Genomic DNA, 21,237 nt, shown 5'->3' with positions numbered 1-21,237 from the left:
TAAAAGAAGACGTTGCCACTTTCGTCAAGGCCTGTTCCGTGTGCTGCCAGGGCAAATCTTCTCACCTCCGCCCTCAAGGACTCCTTCACCCTTTATCTATTCCCCACCGACCCTGGTCCCATATCTCGCTGGACTTTATTACTGGCCTTCCTCCGTCCCATGGTAATACTACGATCCTAGTCATCATCGACAGGTTTTCTAAGGCGGCCAGGTTTGTTCCCTTGACCAAATTACCTTCTGCCAAGGAAACAGCTGAGTTGGTGATTAACCATGTGTTCCGAGTCTTTGGCATCCCGCAAGATATGGTTTCCGACAGAGGTCCCCAGTTCGCCTCAAGGTTTTGGAAGGCCTTCTGCCAACTCATAGGGGCCACGGCCAGTTTATCTTCAGGGTACCATCCGGAGTCCAACGGCCAAACTGAGAGGATGAATCAGGAGCTGGAAACCACCCTCAGATGTATGGTTTCCAACAACCCATCCACATGGTCATCCTTCATTGTTTGGGCTGAGTACGCGCACAACACCTTGTGCTCCTCCTCCACTGGTATATCCCCGCACGAGTGTCAGTTTGGCTATGCTCCTCTATTGTTCCCGGACCAGGAGGCAGAAGTCAGAGTGCCTTCAGCCTCGAGGTTCATCAGATGCTGTCGGCTTACGTGGAAGAAGGCCCGTCTTAATCTTCTGCGTTCCTCACAGCAGTACCAACGACAAGCCAACAGACGTCGCCGTCCCGGTCCTACCCTGTACCCCGGCCAGAGAGTATGGCTCTCAACAAAAAACTTACCGCTACGGGTGGAGTCTCGCAAGCTGTCCCAGAGATTCATCGGACCCTTTAAGATTGCCAGGAGAGTCAATCCCGTTACTTTTCGCCTGCACTTACCCAGATCCCTTAAAATCAATCCCACATTTCACATTTCTTTATTAAAACCTGTTGTTTTTTCTCCCCTTATTCCGGCAGGCAGACCTCCCCCTCCGCCCCGTGTCATCGGAGGCCAGTCGGCTTATACCGTCCACCGGATACTGGACTCCCGCCGGGTGCAGCGGTCCTGGCAGTATCTGGTGGACTGGGAAGGCTACGGTCCCGAGGAGCGCTCCTGGGTTCCTGCCAAGGACATACTGGACCCTGACCTCATTCGTCAGTTCAGGGCCCTCCACCCTGAGAAGGCTGGTAGGAACGTCAGGAGCCGTTCCTAGGAGGGGGATTCTGTCAGGTTTTGGCCAGGACTGTTCTGGTTTTTTGTCACTAGATGTCCCCATTGCACCTTTTTTGTACCTTTTGTTTTTCCCTTGCTCTAATTATTGTTTGCACCTGTATGTCGTTCCCTTGTTAGTATTTAATCCCTGTGTGTTCCTCAGTTCCTTGCTCAGTGTTTGTATGTTAGCACCCAGCCCCAGCCCAAGCCTTGTTGTGAACATATATTTTTCTCTTGTTGGATTTTCCAGAGGTTCTCTGGTTTTGTTCTTTTGTATTTTGGATTAGTCTTTTGAGGTTTGTTTTTCCCTTGCTGTTTTTACCACTTTGTGGATTTTCTTTGTATTTTGGAAGATATCTATTTTTTATTAAACCACCATCTCTAGTACTGCTGTGTCTGCCTCATCTTCTGGGTTCTGCCGATTTAGTGACTGTTTCTCGCACCGGGTCCTGACACTATGTCCTGGGATTTCCTATGATCTTCTATACAGAAGAGCCTCTTACAGTATTATAGACACTATGTCCTGGGATTTCCTATGATCTTCTATACAGAAGACCCCTCACCTTCTAACATCTCTTGTGTAGCTTGTGAGCGTCATAGAGCAAAACATGTTCCAGTCTCAGCTTTTCACAGATCGCTTTTAGTCGTTTGTAGCTCAAACCATTCTCACTCTACAGATGTTTTTGTAAAAAGGACCCGGCCCCGGGCCCCGCCATCGTCTCACAAACATCGCTCTAGCTCCCGTTAATCACAGACTAATGGTTGGTACCGACAGATGCAGGAGAAATATACAAATCCAATGGTACAACCCAGAAGTCTGTAGTGCCCACAATGTTTAAAAGGGAGTAGAAGTCCTAAATCACGCCTGAGTGACGGTGGGACTCAATGAGTTAAGGTGAACTACACAGCCTTTACTTTATTGTTGGCCTAGTAAATAATACATTATTGTAACAACTTTATACCATTGCATAGCCTACTTACTTATAGTCTACTGTACTACTATTTTCTATATCTATAGTAAAGACATGAACAGAGTGATTTTCAAATGATAGTCCATTTTCATTGTGGACACATCACTTCCACAGGCCCAGCAGGAGGTTCTGGGGTATGAGAGCTCAGTCTCCAGAGAGCGGGTGAGAGAGTGACAAGAATTAACATATCACAGCACAACACTTGCTAAAACAGACTATACAAAACAAAATGAGACTGGACAGACACAGTACTAAAAAGTCATAAACTTAAATGAATTAGCACCTTTTATACAAACAGCCCAAGATGTATGTGCTACTCTTTACGTACAGTCTTTCTGCATGTGCTTGGTCTGATGAGTGTTGTTTGGTGAGAATTCCCACTCTTTAGTATTTGTATTGAACAAAGTACAGGATAGTGAGTAGAGTTCTAGAACACTCTAGAACAAAATATAAAATAAAGGGAACCCTTTTTGTGGCCTTGGATAACCTTATTTAGAACCGTAAGTAGCATCAAGGTTCTAAGTAGAGACCCTTATCGGTGCCGTCTTGTTTTGCACACATTGTACATGCATGATGACAGGATCTTCGTAAACCACAGGTTGGTGGCACCTTAATTGGGGAGGACAGGCTTGTGGTAATGGCTGGAGTGGAATAGGTGGAAATGTATCAAATACAAACACATGGCTTCAATAGGTTTGGTGACGTTCCATTCACTCCGTTTCGGCCATTATCATGAACTGTCCTCCTCAGCAGCCTCCGGTGTTGTAAACATAGCTACTGTAGTAACTGGCATGTTCATATTCATGTCTCTGGCCATGATGAACTGCAATGACCTACGACCTGGGTGGTCTAAACTATGTAAGCAATGATTATTCAGTATGTTAAAGGCCCAGTGCAGTCAAAAATATGTTTTCCTGTGTTTTATATTTATTTTCACACTATGAGGTTGGAATAATACTGTGCAATTGTGAAAATTATGATTATGCCCTTTCAGTGTAAGAGCTGTTTGGAAAGACTGTCTGGCATTTCAGCCTGTTTTGATGGGATAGAGTTTTGGCCTGCCTGGCACTTAACCCTAATTTGTTCCACTACTATGGCTGACCCTGTAAAACACCACATTTCACTGCACATATCCGGTGTATGTGACAATAAAACATTATTATCATCATCATCATCATCATCATCATCATCATCATCATCATCATCATCATCATCATCATCATCACCAAGCAGTAAATGAGTTAATAGACAAATAATAAAGAGAGCTCCAAACCTCTCTGCCAATAACAGCTAGTTTTCCCCTCCCCCCACACCACTCCCAGACAGTCCTAGCAACATGTTTGCTTGACAAATGTCTCTTTGCTTTTTTTTGACCATTTTAATTTAAAATAATCACAGTAAGGTACTTAATTGTCACCCAGAAATGATTTGATAGCGATAAAAACGTCTGCCTTCGATCTATAACAAATATGAATAAAGGTTATTCAAAGGTTAAAGGTTCTACTTAAACCATTTTTGGAGAACCATTAGGGTTCTTTGATTTGTCCCTGTAGGGGAACCCTTTGTGGTGCTTTGTAGAACCCTCTCATGAAATATTATTTATATTTCCAGGTAGAACCAATAAAAGGTGCTATCTAGAAGCGTACTAGTACTGCAACAATAAGAAGAAGAAGAGAATAAAGCCGGGATTCAATCCAAGGAAATTGCCTTTATAAAGGCTGTCTAGTAGCTGCTCTATAAAGCACCTTGGATTAAATCAGCCTAAGACTCCACTGGAAGTATCAAAGACATACCACCAATACATGTGCTTCAGCATTAGAAATAGCATTATATCACAGAAAAGTAATTCAGCAGTATATGACAGAAAAGTGATTCAGCCATAGAATCTTCATATAATGGGGTCTGGTTGTGTCTTATACAGTGCAATTTTATAACAAATAAAAATATTAAATTTACATAAGTATTATGTAAACGGAAATATTACATTTGCATAAGTATTCAGACCCTTTACTCAGCTCTTTGTTGAAGCACCTTTGGCAGCGATTACAGCATCGAGTCTTCTTGATCGGATATGAAAAGCCAAATGACATTTACTCCTGAGGTGCTGACCTGTTGCATCCTCGACAACCACTGTAATTATTATTATATGACCCTGCTGGTCATCTATGAACATTTGAACATCTTGGCCATGTTCTGTTATAATCTCCACCCGGCACAGCCAGAAGAGGACTGGCCACCCCTCATAGCCTGGTTCCTCTCTAGGTTTCTTCCTAGGTGAGTTTTTCCTAGCCACCGTGCTTCTACACCTGCATTGCTTGCTGTTTGGGGTTTTAGGCTGGGTTTCTGTACAGGACTTTGAGATATCAGCTGATGTAAGTAGGGCTTTATAAATACATTTGGTTTGATTCTTGGGTATGATGTTACAAGCTTAACACACCTGTATTTGGGGAGTTTCTCCCATTCTTCTCTGCAGATCCTCTCAAGCTCTGTCAGGTTGGATGAGGAGCGTTGCTGAACAGCTATTTTCAGGTCTCTCCAGAGATGTATGATCAGGTTCCAGTCCGGGCTCTGGCTGGGCCACTCAAGGACATTCAGAGACTTGTCCCGAAGCCACTACTGCGTTGTCTTGGATGTGCCGTTGTCCTGTTGGAAGGTGAACCTTCACCCCAGTCTGAGGTCCTGAGCACTCTGGAGCAGGTTTTCCATCAAGGGCCTCTCTGTACTTTGCTCCGTTCATTTTCCCCTTGATCTGGACGAGTCTCCCAGCCCATTACTGAAAAACATTCCCACAGCATGATGCTGCCACCACCGTGCTTCTCCGTAGGGATAGTGCCAGGTTTCCTCCAGATGTGACGCTTGGCATTCAGGCTAAAGAGTTCAATCTTGGTTTCATCAGACCAGAGAATCTTGTTTCTCATGCTCTGAGAGTCCTTTAGGTGCCTTTTGGTAGACTAAGAGGGCTGTCATTTGCCTTTTACTGAGGAGTGGTTCCGTCTGGCCACTCTACCATAAAGGCCTGATTGGTGGAGTGCTGCAGAGATGGTTGTCCTTCTGGAAGGTTCTTCCATCTCCACAGAGGAACTCCGGAGCCCTGTCAAAGTAACCATCAGGTTCTTGGTCACCTCCCTTACCAATAACCTTCTCCCCCGATTGCTCAGTTCGGCCGGGCAGCCAACTCTAGGAAGAGTCTGTGGTTCCAAACTTCTTCCATTTAAGAATGAAGGAGGCCACTGTGTTCTTGGGGACCTTCAATGCTGCAGAAATGTTTTGGTACCCTTCCACAGATCTGTGCCTCGACACAATCCTGTCTTGGAGCTCTATGGACAATTCCTTCAACCTCATGGCTTGGTTTTTGCTCTGACATGCACTGTCAACTGTGGGACCTTATATAGACAGGTGTGTGCCTTTCAAATCATGTCCAATCAATCGAATTTGCCACAGGTGGACTCCAATCAAGTTGTAGAAACATCTCAAGGATGATCAATGGAAACAGTATGCACTGGCTCAATTTCGAGTCTCATAGCAAAAGGTCTGAATACTTATGTAAATAAGATATTTCTGCTTTAGGTATTTTATATTTGCAAACATTTCTAAATACCTATTTTCACTTTGTCATTATGGGGTATTGTGTGTAGATTGATGAGGATTTGTTTTATTTAATCCACTTTAGAATAAGGCTGTAACGTAACAAAATGTGGAAAAGTTGAGGGATCTGAATGCACTGTACATGCTGACATCCCTTAAGGTTCCAGACCAACCACCCCAAAAGAACCCATGAACATAAAGAGGCAATACAGGTAGAATAAAACAAATCAAAAACACAGGCTAAGCGATGTGAAATAATGCAACATAAAAACAGGAATTCACCCAATTCTAGCAAGACGATTCTTTTGCAACCATTCCGAAAGCAAAGAACCTAATGAAGAACCTTCTCCAAAGAAAGGCTTCCTTGAGTCTACATAGTGTGACATAAAATTAGTGTGACATAGAAAGTGTGAAATAGTACCATTGCTCCAATAAAAAAATAAAAAAATGGTATTTGTTTCATTAGTCCAATGTTGATACAGCCCCAAAAATGTTTGCATGTCAGTAGTCAAGTTTTCAAGATATAGCACTTTCAAGAAGCAAAGTGCAGCATATGATCATGAAGACATCCTCATCTTGAAAGTCCTATGTATTGAAAACGTGATTGCTGACATGCAAAACATTTAGCAACAGTGGATTAAATTAAAAATAAATAAAAAGAAAGATAGTTTGAGTGGACTATTCCTTTAACCCAACTAGCGACCTCGTCAAGTGGTTCTGATCGTTTGGTGTAACGGGTTCGTCTCTTCATCCTCTTCAACATCTGCCTTTTCAGTCATTGAATGTGCCATTGTATTTCTTCTAAGTGGTTTCTGAAAACGTCACACATACCGGTGCTGACAAATGAAAAAGTTTTCCTATGACAGACTTTGACAATCTTTTTGAGATTGTCTAATACTAATTTCCACCCACCCATGCATACCTGCACACGCACACAAACACAGGCTTTTAAAAGCCCAGTCATACACATGATACTTACGTTTGACAGTGACATTGATAACGTCTGTAGAAGTAAGAAAAATGAATGTATGTCATACATGTTGAGATATTCCTTCATTTGACCTGGTGTTTGTTACAGTCAAATTATTAGTACAAATGTCTTGACTTTAAGTAAGTGCAATTAAAAAATATATTTTACATTTTCCCATAGTTATTGCTTCTGTGAGTTGCCTGCCTGTTGGCAGTGGTGACCTGTGATATTCTCCCATGGAACAGTGAACACAACTATGAAATATGTTAGGCTACAATGAAGAAAGTGAAGTCAGTTAAGAGTCCAAAATCAACAGGGTTCTCTAAGAACAAGTCAATCTTTCCATGTAATTCAATCACAATAAAGCCAGACTTTGACAGTGTTTTAAAGCCAAGCCAATAACTTACCCTTGTGAATGAAAATCTCTGGAAAAGTAAGAGAATAAAGGAATTAAGAAATTAGGTTCGATGGATTGTAGTATTTTGTTAGTGTAGTTACGGTCAGACTGCCGTTACGGCTGATATTGAAGATATAGAACGGCCTTGAGTCCCTTATAGTATTTTTAAATGATTACTAAAAAAACTGTTTTCACCACGTTTTTATAATAAGGACAATTCACTAGAATTCACCCATCATCAGAGACGATGTACTTTCATAAGATATTTGTAATTTAAGTTTATATCCTGAATTCTACTGAAAAATGTTTGTAAATTTACACTGTAATAATATATATAGATTTTTTCAATCTGAATGTGGATGTCTACACACACACACACACACACACACACACACACCTTACATGGCATCCGTTAACAACTGAAGAGACAAGTGCAGCTGAAGATGGAAAAACACAATTTAAAGAAACAATAATAATAAATTATAAATTAATATAAGTAAGAATTAAAATCATTAGCTTTTGCTCTATGGTATTGACAAACCCTTATTTAACGAGTTAACATTTTCACCCTACCTGGAGAGTATAACTCAAGCATAGCACACATACGGCATATACACACGACTTACCCCTCTCTTGTTTGAGTTTAGCTGTAGGTAAGTAACACAGAACAATTAAAGTGAGAAGGCCGAGATAATCACTAGAGACGAATACGCCACACACACACATACACACACACACACACACACACACACACACACACACACACACACACACACACACACACACACACACACACACACACACACACACACACACACACACACACACACACACACACACACACACACACACACACACACACACACACACACACACACACACACCACTTACCTAGCTGTTCAGTGAGCTCTTGTTCGCGTGTACCTACAGAGAATAATAAAACCCAAACAAATCATGAGAGCAAATCATGAGCTCTGTAACCCAAACGATGCACACACACACCTCTGTAACCCAAACGATGCACACACACACCTCTTTTGGAACTGTCTGTAGATGAACAGTAAAAGTAAGTATTAAAGTGAGAACACATGGATAAATCACCACACACACACACACACACACACACACACACACACACACACACACACACACACACACACACACACACACACACACACACACACACACACACACACACACACACACACACACACACACGCACACACACACACACACACACACACACACACACAGAAAGACAGGCATATAGACAAACACACAGAGACAGACAAACTAGTTATCTTCCACAGCACTTACCCAGCTCGTCAGTGAGCTCTTTTATACGTTGATCTGCATAGTATAAGAAAACACAAATTAATACAATTATTCAAATCATGAGTTCACACACATGCACGCATGAGCACACACACAATTTACCAGATTTTATTCTGGAACTGTCTGTAGATGAACAGTAAAACAAAGTATTAAAGTGAGAACACATAGATAATCACACACACACACACACACACACACACACACACACACACACACACACACACACACACACACACACACACACACACACACACACACACACACACACACACACACACACACACACACACACACACACACACACACACACAGAGACAAACAGAGTTAGGCCAATATCCACTAATAATAAAACTCAAAAAATAGCAATTACATTTACAGGAAACATCTCAAATACAGTGACATTACCAAGCCCTGTCATGTCATTACCAAGCCCTGCAATACCAAAAGCTGAGCAAAGAAAAGAGTCCCCTCATCCCCTCATCCTGGGGCTGAGTTCACAAACCTGTTCTACTAACACACTGAAGCCTCAGTCCCCTCATCCAGCTGGTCCTGGGGTTGAGTTCACAAACCTGTTCTACTAACACACTGAAGCCTCAGTCCCCTCATCCAGCTGGTCCTGGGGTTGAGTTCACAAACCTGTTCTACTAACACACTGAAGCCTCAGTCCCCTCATCCAGCTGGTCCTGGGGCTGAGTTCACAAACCTGTTCTACTAACACACTGAAGCCTCAGGACCAGAACATCCAATCAATCAGATCAAAACAAATTACAACACAGTCAAAACAAAACTACATTACTTACATTACTTATTGGGAAACACAAGCACAAAGCAAAATGCAGTGCTATCTGGCCCTAAATCGACAGTACACCGTGGCAAACTATTTGACCATGGTTACTGATCAAACCTTAGAAAAACCTTGAAAAGTACAGGCTCAGTGAGCACAGCCTTGGCATTGAGAAGAGTAGACACAGGAAAACCTGGCTCCCTGTAGAGGAAAGACTGTGCAACCACTGCACAACAGCAGAACCCGAGACAGAGCTGCATTTCCTGACAAAATGTAAAAAATTTAAAACACTTAGAGAGTTTACTTTCCCCAAATCTGATGAGGATAGGCTACCCGTCCTGTTGGGGGAGGACGCAGAGAGCTGTGGGTTGGCAGCACACTACATTGCTGCCTGCCATAAGATGAGGCAGTGTCTGACAGACCAACCAACCTGCACATGTCCTCTATGCTTATTGTTATTGTTCAATGTATGGTTATTTTGACCATTGATTATTGTTGTTACTGTTGTCCCCTTGACAATATTGATTATGTTAATATTGTAAATCTCCAAAGTAAGCTTTGGCAATATGGAGAGAGAGAGAGAGAGAGAGAGAGAGAGAGAGAGAGAGAGAGAGAGAGAGAGAGAGAGAGAGAGAGAGAGAGAGAGAGAGAGAGAGAGAGAGAGAGAGAGAGAGAGAGAGAGAGAGAGAGAGAGAGAGAGACCTGTTGCCATAAGAAAAGAGCAACCTGTGGAGCACAAACATTGTAAATACTACCAATATTTATGTTTATTTATCTTCCCTCACTATTTGTACTACAACTATTTGCACATTGCTAAAACAATACATACATACATACATAGCTGATAATATAACACTTGAAATGGCCATTTTTTTCAGTGTAATGTTTCCTGTGAATTTCTAATCGTTTTTTGCTGATGTTACATTTGTTTCTTCTCACTTTTGTTTATTGTTTGTTTTACTTGCTTTGTCAATGTAAACATATGTTTCCCATGCCAATAAAGACCCACTGAATTGAATTGAGTGAGTGAAAATGTCCTATATTTCTCTCTGTGGTGATTAATGTTAAAAATGCCCCCTGAAGATTAGGTTACACCAACCATCACTTACCTATCTTTTTTCTCAGTTTCTGGTATTTTATCCACATGAAACCAACCACAAGTCCACAAACACATACTATCAAAACAGGAACAGCAATCCACACCCAGGGAACCGTGGGAAACATCTCATCTGAAACACAGATGTCATATTAAACCATCATATCACATTACAGAGTGCAGCTCCAAACAGAAGTGGGTTATTTCCCAACATGTGTGGGATTTGATTCAATTCAAGTTTCCAGCTTGATGGTAAATGTTCACAAATAAAAAAGGCACAATTTAAATAGTAGTGCTTTCACGGTGGTAACCACCATACAAATATCAGAGGCTTGTAGTTTTGTTCTCAAATCCTTCATGCCTGTGAAACAGAGTGGATTATATTCTGCCCTAAGCATCTAAGCAGGGCGCTAACACAATCTTCTGCACAACAACTCAAAGCCAACCATCTTAGCCAATAGAGTAGTCTGTCACTCTGTGAGCGACAGCTGCCTCTAGACACCTTAGGGAAGGTGTGATGTCACTAATGTACTGTGTTTTTATTTTTCTCAAAAGAAGAAGCTCACCTGGAACATTGTACCCTGTCTCCCTCGTAAAATGGAACTTTTGAAGCTGAACTCTACAGGTGAACGTGTTGGTGACATTCTTGTTCACGGTGACATGGCGTCTCACAATGTAGAGGCCCTCTGTGTTCCTGTGTGTCTCAGCGGATCCAGCAGGGAGGACCTGTCTCTCACTGTCCAGCCAGTTCATCTCGGGTTTGGGGTACCTGCTTTTAGCCTCACACTTCAGGAACAACCCACTGCCTTTGGTTCCATTGATGGAGATCACTGGGTTGGACACAGCAACTTAACAGACAAGATAAAACAATGATCAGAGATATGTACTCAATACATGTGCTTATGATACTGTAATAAAAGTACACATGTAACAGAGTTGAATTGGTAAATCGCACTCCTCAGCTTGAAATACCACCACACACGCATCGAACTGTTAGCTTTTCGGTGACGCAGCTGACTAAGAAGTTGTCAAGAGGGCGGTCTTGTGTGTTGAAGAGACAGAGGATCCATGACTCACCAACAATGAGTTGAATGACGGTTTCATGAACTAGACTGTTCGGTTCCTGAACTAGAATGTAACACATGTAGTTGCCTTCATCAGAGAGTTTCACTCTGGGCAGTTTTAAGGAGACGTTGCCAATCTTCAGTTCTTTAAACAGTGACGTCCTTCCCCTGTAGGATTCATCCTGATCCACATTGGAGTCACGAGCGTCACGGTAAAAATGGACAACCTTGTCTTTCCCAGTTGTGTCTTTCAGGTCGGATCTCGACCATTTCTCTACCAAGCCAGCACTCTTGGTGAAATTCAACAGGGAACATGGTAGAATGACATCATCAACAGCAACAGCAACAACGGGATCAGACGAACCAACATGAGATGTCTCTGAAAAGATTAAGAACAAATCACATCATAGGATACTTTAAAATTAACATATTTACAGTCACCCTGTCAAGTATATACTGTACTCTATATCATCTACTGCATCTTGCCATCTTTATGTAATACATGTACCACTAGCCACTTTAAACTATGCCACTTTATGTTTACATACCCTACAGTACTCATCTCATATGTATATACCGTACTCTATACCATCTACTGCATCTTGCCATGCCGTTCTGTACCACCACTCATTCATATATCTTTATGTACATACTCTTTATCCCTTTACACTTGTGTGTGTGTATAAGGTAGTAGTTGTGGAATTGTTAGGTTAGATTACTTGTTGGTTATTACTGCATTGTCGGAACTAGAAGCACAAGCATTTCGCTACACTCGCATTAACATCTGCTAACCATGTGTATGTGACTAATAAAATTTGATTTGATTTGATTTGAAGTAGGCCTGCCTTTAACTGTGATTGTTATCTATAAGTAAATAATTGGGTAAAAACTGAATTAAATAATGATTCAACTTAAAATAAACAGCAAACAGCACATCGTGCAAAAAAAATATGTGAAGTAAATTTTATTCTAAGATATAAACCATGCTTCTAAAACCTGTAGCCTACATGTCACGTTCTGACCTTAGTTCCTTTTTTATGTCTTTATTTTAGTTTGGTCAGGGGGTGAGTTGGGGTGGGCATTCTATGTTGTTTTTCTATGTTTTGTTCTATGGTTATATTTCTATGTGTTTGGCCTAGTATGGTTCCCAATCAGAGGCAGGTGTCAGTCGTTGTCTCTGATTGGGAGCCATATTTAGGTAGCCTGTTTTTCATTGGTTTTTGTGGGTGGTTGTATCCTGTGTTAGTGTTTTCACCATACGGGACTGTTTCGGGTTGTTTGTTTGTTCTTTTGTTATTTCGTTCAGTTTGATTTATTAAATATATCATTATGGACACTTACCACGCTGCGTCTTGGTCCGATCCTTGCTACTCCTCGTCAGACGAAGAGGACGAAACCCGTTACACTACAGCAGGCCCTACACGCATTACATTATATTGATTTAGCTCGAAAAGCCGCTGCTTGTCGTCGTTTCATCTTTGTGCTACTGGCAGAATACTAGCCATAAACTTAGGCTCTACAGTGCACTCGGAAAGTATTCAGACACATTCACTTTTTCCACATTTTGTTACATTACAGCCTTATTCTAAAATTAATTAAAAAAAAAAAATCCTCATCAATACCCAATAATGAGTTTCTCCCATTCTTCCTTGCAGATCCTCTCAAGCTCTGTCAGGTTGGATGAGGAGTGTTGCTGCACAGCTATTTTCAAGTCTCTCCAGAGATGTTTGATCGGGTTCAAGTCCGGGCTCTGGCTGGGCAACTCAAGGACATTCAGAGACTTGTCCCGAAGCCACTCCTGCGTTGTCTTGGCTGTGTGCTTAGGGTCATTGTCCTGTTGAAAGGCGAACCTTCACCCTAGTCTGAGGTCCTGAGCGCTCAAGCAGGTTTTCATCAAGGATCTCTATATACTTTGCTCTGTTCATCTTTCACTCCATCCTGACTAGTCTCCCAGTCCACATTGCTGAAAAACATCCCCACAGCATGATCCTGCCACCACCATGCTTCTCCGTAGGGATGGCGTCAGGTTTCCTCCAGACCAGACACTTGGCATTCAGGCCAAAGAGTTCAATCTTGGACCAGAGAATCTTGTTGTCTGAGTCCTTTAGGTGCCTTTTGGCAAATTTCAAGCGGGCTGTCATTGTCACGGATCCCTCCGGTACTGTTGCTCATTCCGTGCACCAGTTTCGGAGGTCTACGTCACCGGCCTCTAGAAACTGAACTGTCATTACGCATACCTGGTCCCCATATTCCCTGATTAGTAATTGTATAAGTGTGCCCTTTGTTCACCATTGTCTTGTTGATTATTGTTCCAATGTCCTTTGGTCGTGTGAGTACCTGTGCTGTGTTTTGGCTTTCGTGCCGCTTGTATTGCGCAGATGATTACGGGTCTCGTCCCGTGTGGTATCATTGTGTGAGTGTATGTTACGGGTCTCACCCCGGTGTATTTATTCGAGGTACTCCTCACTCTTTTGTTTGGGTTTCAACCCTGTGTTTTGTATACGTGTTTTTTGGTCTTCGCCCCGTGCCTTTACATGGCACGCTGTAATTTGGATAATAACCCCTATTACGCATTCCTGCTCCTGACTCCCGATCCCTTTATACCAGCGTGACAGTCATGTGCCTTTTACTGAGAAGTGGCTTCCTTCTGGCCACTCTACCATAAAGGCCTGATTGCTGGAGTGCTGCAGAGATGGTTGTCCTTCTGGAAGGTTCTCCCATCTCCACAGAGTAACTCTGGAGCTTTGTCAGAGTGACCATCGGTTCACCTCCCTGACCAAGGCCCTTCTCCCCCGATTGCTTAGTTTGGACGGGCGGCCAGCTCTAGGAAGAGTCTTGGTGGTTCCAAACTTCTTCCATTTAAGAATGATGGGGGCCACTGTGTTCTTGGGGACCTTCAATGCTGTAGAAATGTTTTGGTACCCTTCCCCAGATCTGTGCCTCAACATAATCCTGCCTCGGAGCTCTACGGACAATTCCTCCGACCTCATGGCTTGGTTTTTGCTTTGACATGCACTGTCAACTGTTAGACCTTATCTAGACAGATGTGTGCCTTTCCAAATCATGTCCAATCAATTGGCCATTGAGGCCATCTTCATGAGTTGGCAAACATTCTGAAAGGGTACATACTGCCACCTGGAGTGTGTCGTTTGAACAGGTATACAGCCAAGGTTGGCGATTTACTGCCACCTGCAGTAATGGAATATTTGCTCACAAGTATAATTCATTGGCTGATCCCTCCTGGTGACCTGGATGGAATTATGTGATCTTCCTTAACCCATAGGAAGTCCCACCCAGTTGACTAGCCTAAATCCTCAATGGAAATGCCCATGCTAAAACAGGCTTTTCGATCTCTATGATACTAGCTACTGTCGTGACTCGGGACTACGGGTTTGTTGGTAAATTCCAGAGGTGGGACCAAGTCATTGTTTTACAAGTCACAAGTAAGTCTCAAGTCTTATTACTCAAGTCTCAAGTCAAGACCGTCAAGTATCAAGTCAGGTCTCAGGTCCTAAACTTTGAGTTTCGAGTCCTAAACAAGTCATAATGTGCTCTTCACCAAATGTAATACCATTTCATATTTAACAAGAGTAATAGTATATTAAATTTACACAAATCATGAATGCTTTAAAAAAATATATTTATTACTTTCCAAATAAACGTTATATTTCCATGGAAATACATGGGTAGCCATGAGAAAGACACATCAATATGACAACAAAAACAAAATATTGTAGTGCTCTCTCTCTCTCTCTCTCCAGATATACTCTAGACACCTAAAACAATCCTGCCATAAAGTTACAATCATTTATTAAAAGGTACATCAAATCAACTGATACTGAACTGAGGCCTACAATTTGAACACTGACCTGAATGTCTGAGAAAAAAATACAGATCCCAAAGATGGGAGATAAAACCTGAACATGGAGACTACGTGTGTGTGCGTGTGTGTGTGTGTGTGCGTGTGCGTGTGCGTGTGCGTGTGCGTGTGTGTGTGTGTGTGTGTGTAATGCATGAACAGTTAAATTTTTTCTCTTATCTCAGGGCCCTATGATGCATTGCATTTGCAAAAGACCAAATTCGATAAAGGTCTGTCAGTCATTTGTGCACGATGAGGCCGCAGTATGATGCCACCATGGCTGAAGACACGCTCCACCGGAGCACTGGAGGCACTGCCAAGACACTGATGGCCGCTTGGGACAGTGAAGGAAGAGCCTTCCTGTTCATTGCCCAGAACAAGAGGGCATTTTGTCCTTCGCATATGTCAAGGTAGTGACTTAGCTGTAGTGCTGGAGTGGTCCCAACAGCTTTCTTCTGCCTCTTACAGTATGCTGCAAACAGCCCTTCTTCTTGTCCAAGACTATGATCCTCTCGCTCTTCCTCATCAACAAGAGGCACAGCTTGCTCAGTCCCTGTTGCGTCATGCGGAATCAGTTCTGGCAAAACATGTAAATGCATAGCAGAAACAAAAAGGCCGGTATTAGAGTATTGGTGATGCAGTGGGTTAAACTGAAAAAGTATTATTGTTGCAGTCAATTGGATTAAATTATGAGAAAAAGTTACATTAAACTCAATAATATTTACCTTTCACTCTTTGTGCCACCTCCTCCTTGACCTCCTCCTTGACCAGCACATGGTGCTCCACCCACATCAGAGAAAAAGACGGATCCAAGGCAGCTGCTTTGAGGTAGACTGGATCTGAAAAGAGGGCAGTGATTCCATCTTGTGTCCTGGCCATTTTCACATTGATGAAGATTCCAAGAAATCTTTTGTTCAGGGATGCCTGGAGACTTCTGACCAGGCCGCTCAGGAAATGGACTTGAGGCTTCCGCTGCTCCAGGTGGTGATTCGGGGACAGGACCGAGGGAACAACAGAACTGATTGTGACTATCTTCTCCCCCTGTGTCATATCTGTTGCTCCAATTGGCTTCAGGATGTCCACCAACTCCTTCAACATATTCCACTCCCGTACTGTGAACAACAACTCCTTGTGCCCAGCCTTTTCTAGAACATGACTGAGCTTTAGATGGTCACTGCCTTCACTTGTCTCAGTGTTGAGTTCCATCTTGTGTTGACAGCAGCAGGGATGCCTCTTTCCCCAAACTCAGCCTCAAACACCTCTTTGAATGTTCTGCTTGTATGTAGCAGTGAGCTGATTTTTGATAACTTTGAAAGAGGAGTCATCACCTTTGTTTCTTTCAAGCCGTCTCCCACCACCAGCTGGAGAATGTGGGCAAATCACTGCAAGCGCTGTTTTTTGCAATAGCAGCATCCACTGTTTGCTGGTCTTCCAGGGTTAGGTCATTCCAGAGCTCTGGGTCATCAAGGTGATCTTCGTCATGTACTTCATCTTCTTGTTCAATGGGGAAGCACACTGTGAATGCTTTTCTCATGTTGGCAGCATTGTCACTGATGATATTGTACAATTCATCTTTAGCGCTGTACTCACCACATATGGTCTCAAATTGCTCACAGATTCTTTCGGCCGTGTGTGGGCCTTTGAAGCGGTCACAGGCCAAGAGATTGGACTTGAGCTGAATCCTCTCTCCATCTTTCTCCATACAGTGCACAGTGACACCAAGGAACCCCCTCATCTTTCGGTCGGACCAAATGTCCACTGTGGCTGAAACATGGTCTGTGTTGCTTAACTGAGTTCTCAGTTTTGAACGTCTCTCTGTAATGAGGTTCTCTACTTTTGATGTCATTGTTCAACGACACACTGGGCTGTACTTCCTGTCAACCACTGACAGAGAGTGACGAAAACTCTTGTTTTCCACAATAGACAGAGGCAAGTTGCAATCGATAACCAGGTCGGACAGTATTGCATTGTTGATCGCTTTCTGCTGTGCACTTGCAAACTCCTCATCATGGAAGTATACAAGTGCACAATTTGGGAGAAGGGAGGAGAATCGGTCATAACTCAGCAACATGACAGTAACTCTGCAACAAGTCCAATGCATTTGAGTACTGCCTATGAGGAGAAGGGGTGCTTCAGACACTGTCTGTGTATGACACAATCACTGCTAAGTAATGACAGGTAATGACTTGCAAAATACAGTACAGTATCTACCTCTATGCTCGCAACCTCTGCCTCCTATCTATCCATGTAGTAGTACCCAATATGGATGTTTACTTGTACATGTCCTACATGTGCTCATTGCTCAGTGAAGATGCCCTCCAGTGTTGTCCGCCTCTACTCTCCTGCAGTCACATATGGAACTCCTAAACAGACAGATGGCCACAGACATGCTGAGACAGACTGACTGAGAGACACACACACAGTGTGAGAGCTGGGCCTAAAAAAAGAAACAAAAGCTAAAGCAACATTACACTAACAACATTACACTATATAGTCTGATAGTTTCAGATGCTTTCAGATAGGTCCTTTGTTTTTGAAGAGTCACATACCATTACTGATCCCTTCTAGAGTAACTTTAGTGCATCATAGCTTGATAGCCATCTGTGGTAGAAAACAAATAACCATGCTAGCTATTCAGCTAATTGTTTCAATGCAAACAAGAAAATCCACGTATTGTACCTAAAAGTGTTCTACGATGTCTTGTTGTGACACTAGCCAGTAGTGCCTCTTCATAGCCATCTAGCGATCTAACCTACCGATAGATCGCTACTTATAATAGCCAATTAGCCTTATTAGCTACCTACTAGTAGCTCCCTGTGTCTCCTCCACTGAGCTTTATAGTCCCCTACAGCGAACTCCTCGCACACACTGGCTGTTCTTTTTCTTCTTCTGTGTGACTACACACTGGCTGTTCTTCTGTGGGACTATACACTGGCTGTTCTTCTTCTGTGGGACTATACACTGGCTGTTCTTCTTCTGTGGGACTATACACTGGCTGTTCTTCTTCTGTGGGACTATACACTGGCTGTTCTTCTTCTGTGGGACTATACACTGGCTGTTCTTCTTCTGTGAGACTACACACTGGCTGTTGATCTTGTTCTTCTCCTGTGGGACTACACACTGGCTGTTGATCTTGTTCTTCTTCTGTGGGACTACACACTAGCTGTTGATCTTGTTCTTCTTCTGTGGGACTATACACTGGCTGTTGATCTTGTTCTTCTTCTGTGGGACTACACACTGGCTGTTGTTATTCTGTGGGACTACACACTGGCTGTTGTTATTCTGTGGGACTACACACTGGCTGTTGTTATTCTGTGGGACTACACACTGGCTGTTGTTATTCTGTGGGACTACACACTGGCTGTTGTTTTTCTTCTGTGGGACTACACACTGGTTGTTGTTTTTCTTCTGTGGGACTACACACTGGCTGTTATTTTTCTTCTGTGGGACTACACACTGGCTGTTGTTGCCAGGACAGCCTAAAAAGTGAATGTTGCCAGAGTCTTCGTCTTGGATGAGGTTTAACGACGGTTGGCATCCAATAAATGTTGCATTACCGCCAACAAATAAACTGAAGTATAACTCCCTTCTACTTCACTTTAAAAAAAGGACAATAAATCAAATACCCTACCATCTAACCCTACACTCATTTAAAACTCACCACCCTACTCCACTAAATCTATATAGTCGTACCTCAGGCCAACAGCACAAAAGGACGGGACACCACCACTCAACACACCCTGTAACTCTTCTGACGTCAAATCTCATACACCCAAACACTTCTCTGCAGCTGCCACCACAACCTCTATTTTCTGTGACTTACCTTCCATCCCTGCAGTACAGTTGATAACCATTGCTATGAACGCTAAAAAGCCAATCTTACTGAAGCATATACAGTTGAAGTCGGAAGTTTACATACACCTTAGCCAAATACATTTAAACTCAGTTTCTCACAATTCCTGACATTTAATCCCAGTAACAATTCCCTGTTTTAGGTCAGTTAGGATCACCACTTTATTTTAAGAATGTGAAATGTCAGAATAATTGTCACGTTCCTGACCTTATTTTCCTTTGTTTAGTCTTTATTTAGTTGGTCAGGACGTGAGCTGGGTGGGTATTATCTATGTTGTCTATTTCTATGTGGGGTTTTCTAGTTTGGCCTGATATGGTTCTCCATCAGAGGCAGCTGTCATTCATTGTCTCTGATTGGGAACCATATTTAGGTAGCCTGTTTTCACTGTTGGTTTGTGGGTGTTTGTTTCCTGTGTCAGTGTTTGTGCCACACAGGACTGTTTTGGTTAGATTTACTTTTGTTATTTTGTATTGTGTCTTGTTCAGTTGATTATATTAAAACTATGGACACTTACTACGCTGCGTCTTGGTCCGATCCCTGCTACACCTCCTCATCAGACGAAGAGGAGGAAATCTGCCGTTACAATAATAGTAGAGAGAATGATTTATTTCAGCTTTTTATTTCTTTCATCACCAGTGGGTGACAAGTGGGTCAGAAGTTTACATACACACAATTAGTATTTGGTAGCATTGCCTTTAAATTGTTTAACTTAGATCAAACGTTTCGGGTAGCCTTCCACAAGCTTCCCACAATAAGTTGGGTGAATTTTGGCCCATTCCTCCAGACAGAGCTGGTGTAACTGAGTCAGGCTTGTAGGCCTCCTTGCTCGCACACGCTTTTTCAGTTCTGCCCACAAATATTCTATCGGACTGAGGTCAGGGCTTTGCGATGGCCACTCCAATACCTTGACTTTGTTGTACTTAAGCCATTTTGCCATAACTTTGGAAGTATGCTTGGGGTCATTGTCCATTTGGAAGACCCATTTGCGACCAAGCTTTAACTTCCTGACTGATATCTTGAGATGTTGCTTCAATATATCCACATAATTTTCCTCACTCATTTCGCCATCTATTTTGTGAAGTGCACCAGTCCCTCCTGCAGCAAAGCACCCCCACAACATGATGCTGCCACCCCCGTGCATCACGTTTGGGATGGTGTTCTTCAGCTTGCAAGCGTCCCCCTTTTTCCTCCAAACATAACGATTATGACCAATCAGTTCTATTTTTGTTTCATCAGACCAGAGGACATTTCTCCAAAAAGTACCATCTTTGTCCCCATATGCAGTTGCAAACAATAGCCTGGCTTTTTTATGCCAGTTTTGGAGCAGTGGCTTCTTCCTTGCTGAGCTGCCTTTCAGGTTATGTCGATATAGGACTCGTTTTACTTTGGATAAAAATACTTTTGTACCTGTTTCCTCCAGCATTTTCACAAGGTTGTTGTTCTGGGATTGATTTGCACTTTCCGCACCAAAGTACGTTCATCTCTAGGAGACAGAGCGCGTCTCCTTCCTAAGCGGTATGGCGGCTGCGTGGTCCCATGGTGTTCATACTTGCGTACTATTGTTTGTACAGACTAACGTTGTACCTTCAGGCGTTTGGAAATTGCTCCCAAGGATGAACCAGACTTGTGGAGGTCTACAATTATTTTTCTGAGGTGTTGGCTGATTTCTTTTGATTTTCCCATGATGTCAAGCAAAGAGGCACTGAGTTTGAAGGTAGGCCTTGAAATACATCCACAGGTACACCTCCAATTGACTCAAATTATGTCAATTAGCCTATCAGAAGCTTCTAAAGCCATGACATAATTTTCTGGAATTTTCCAAGCTGTTTAAAGGCACAGTCAAATTAGTGTATGTAAACTTCTGACCCACTGTAATTGTGATACAGTGAAATAATCTGTCTGTTAACAATTGTTGGAAAAATTACTTGTCATGCACAAAGTAAATGTCCTAACCGTCTTGCCAAACCTGTAGTTTGTGAACAAGAAATTTGTGGAGCGGTTGAAAAACAAGTTTTAATGACTTCAACCTAAGTGTATGTAAACTTCCAACTTCAACTGTATTTTCATAATTTATACTTTTTAGCTTTCTTTGGATGATGACATGTTGGATGGGTGGGGTTGGGGGAATGGG

At 42.6% G+C, this 21,237-nt stretch overlaps 1 protein-coding gene across 3 annotated transcripts in view; it reads right to left on the bottom strand.

Moving 5' to 3' along the window:
* Positions 1 to 2,082: 2,082 nt before the first annotated feature.
* The window catches only part of LOC139555132 (butyrophilin subfamily 1 member A1-like), a 24,785-nt gene continuing 5,630 nt past the window's right edge, over positions 2,083 to 21,237 (bottom strand). The window contains exons 2-9 of one of the 3 annotated variants that reach the window (XM_071368656.1): positions 10,897 to 11,178; positions 10,344 to 10,463; positions 8,433 to 8,465; positions 8,007 to 8,039; positions 7,742 to 7,762; positions 7,126 to 7,143; positions 6,728 to 6,751; positions 2,083 to 6,560 (exon numbers count right to left, since the gene is read on the bottom strand). In XM_071368656.1, the coding sequence (XP_071224757.1) occupies positions 6,550 to 6,560; positions 6,728 to 6,751; positions 7,126 to 7,143; positions 7,742 to 7,762; positions 8,007 to 8,039; positions 8,433 to 8,465; positions 10,344 to 10,463; positions 10,897 to 11,083 (447 nt within the window). In that variant the 5' untranslated portion in view covers positions 11,084 to 11,178 and the 3' untranslated portion in view covers positions 2,083 to 6,549. The other 2 variants (XM_071368654.1, XM_071368655.1) reach the window with 2 other exon arrangements.

This window comes from Salvelinus alpinus, chromosome 26 (assembly GCF_045679555.1).
Source record: "Salvelinus alpinus chromosome 26, SLU_Salpinus.1, whole genome shotgun sequence".
Taxonomy (NCBI): Eukaryota; Metazoa; Chordata; class Actinopteri; order Salmoniformes; family Salmonidae; genus Salvelinus; species Salvelinus alpinus.
Note: the sequence above shows the minus strand (reverse complement) of the source record. Positions and strands in the feature narration are given on the sequence as shown.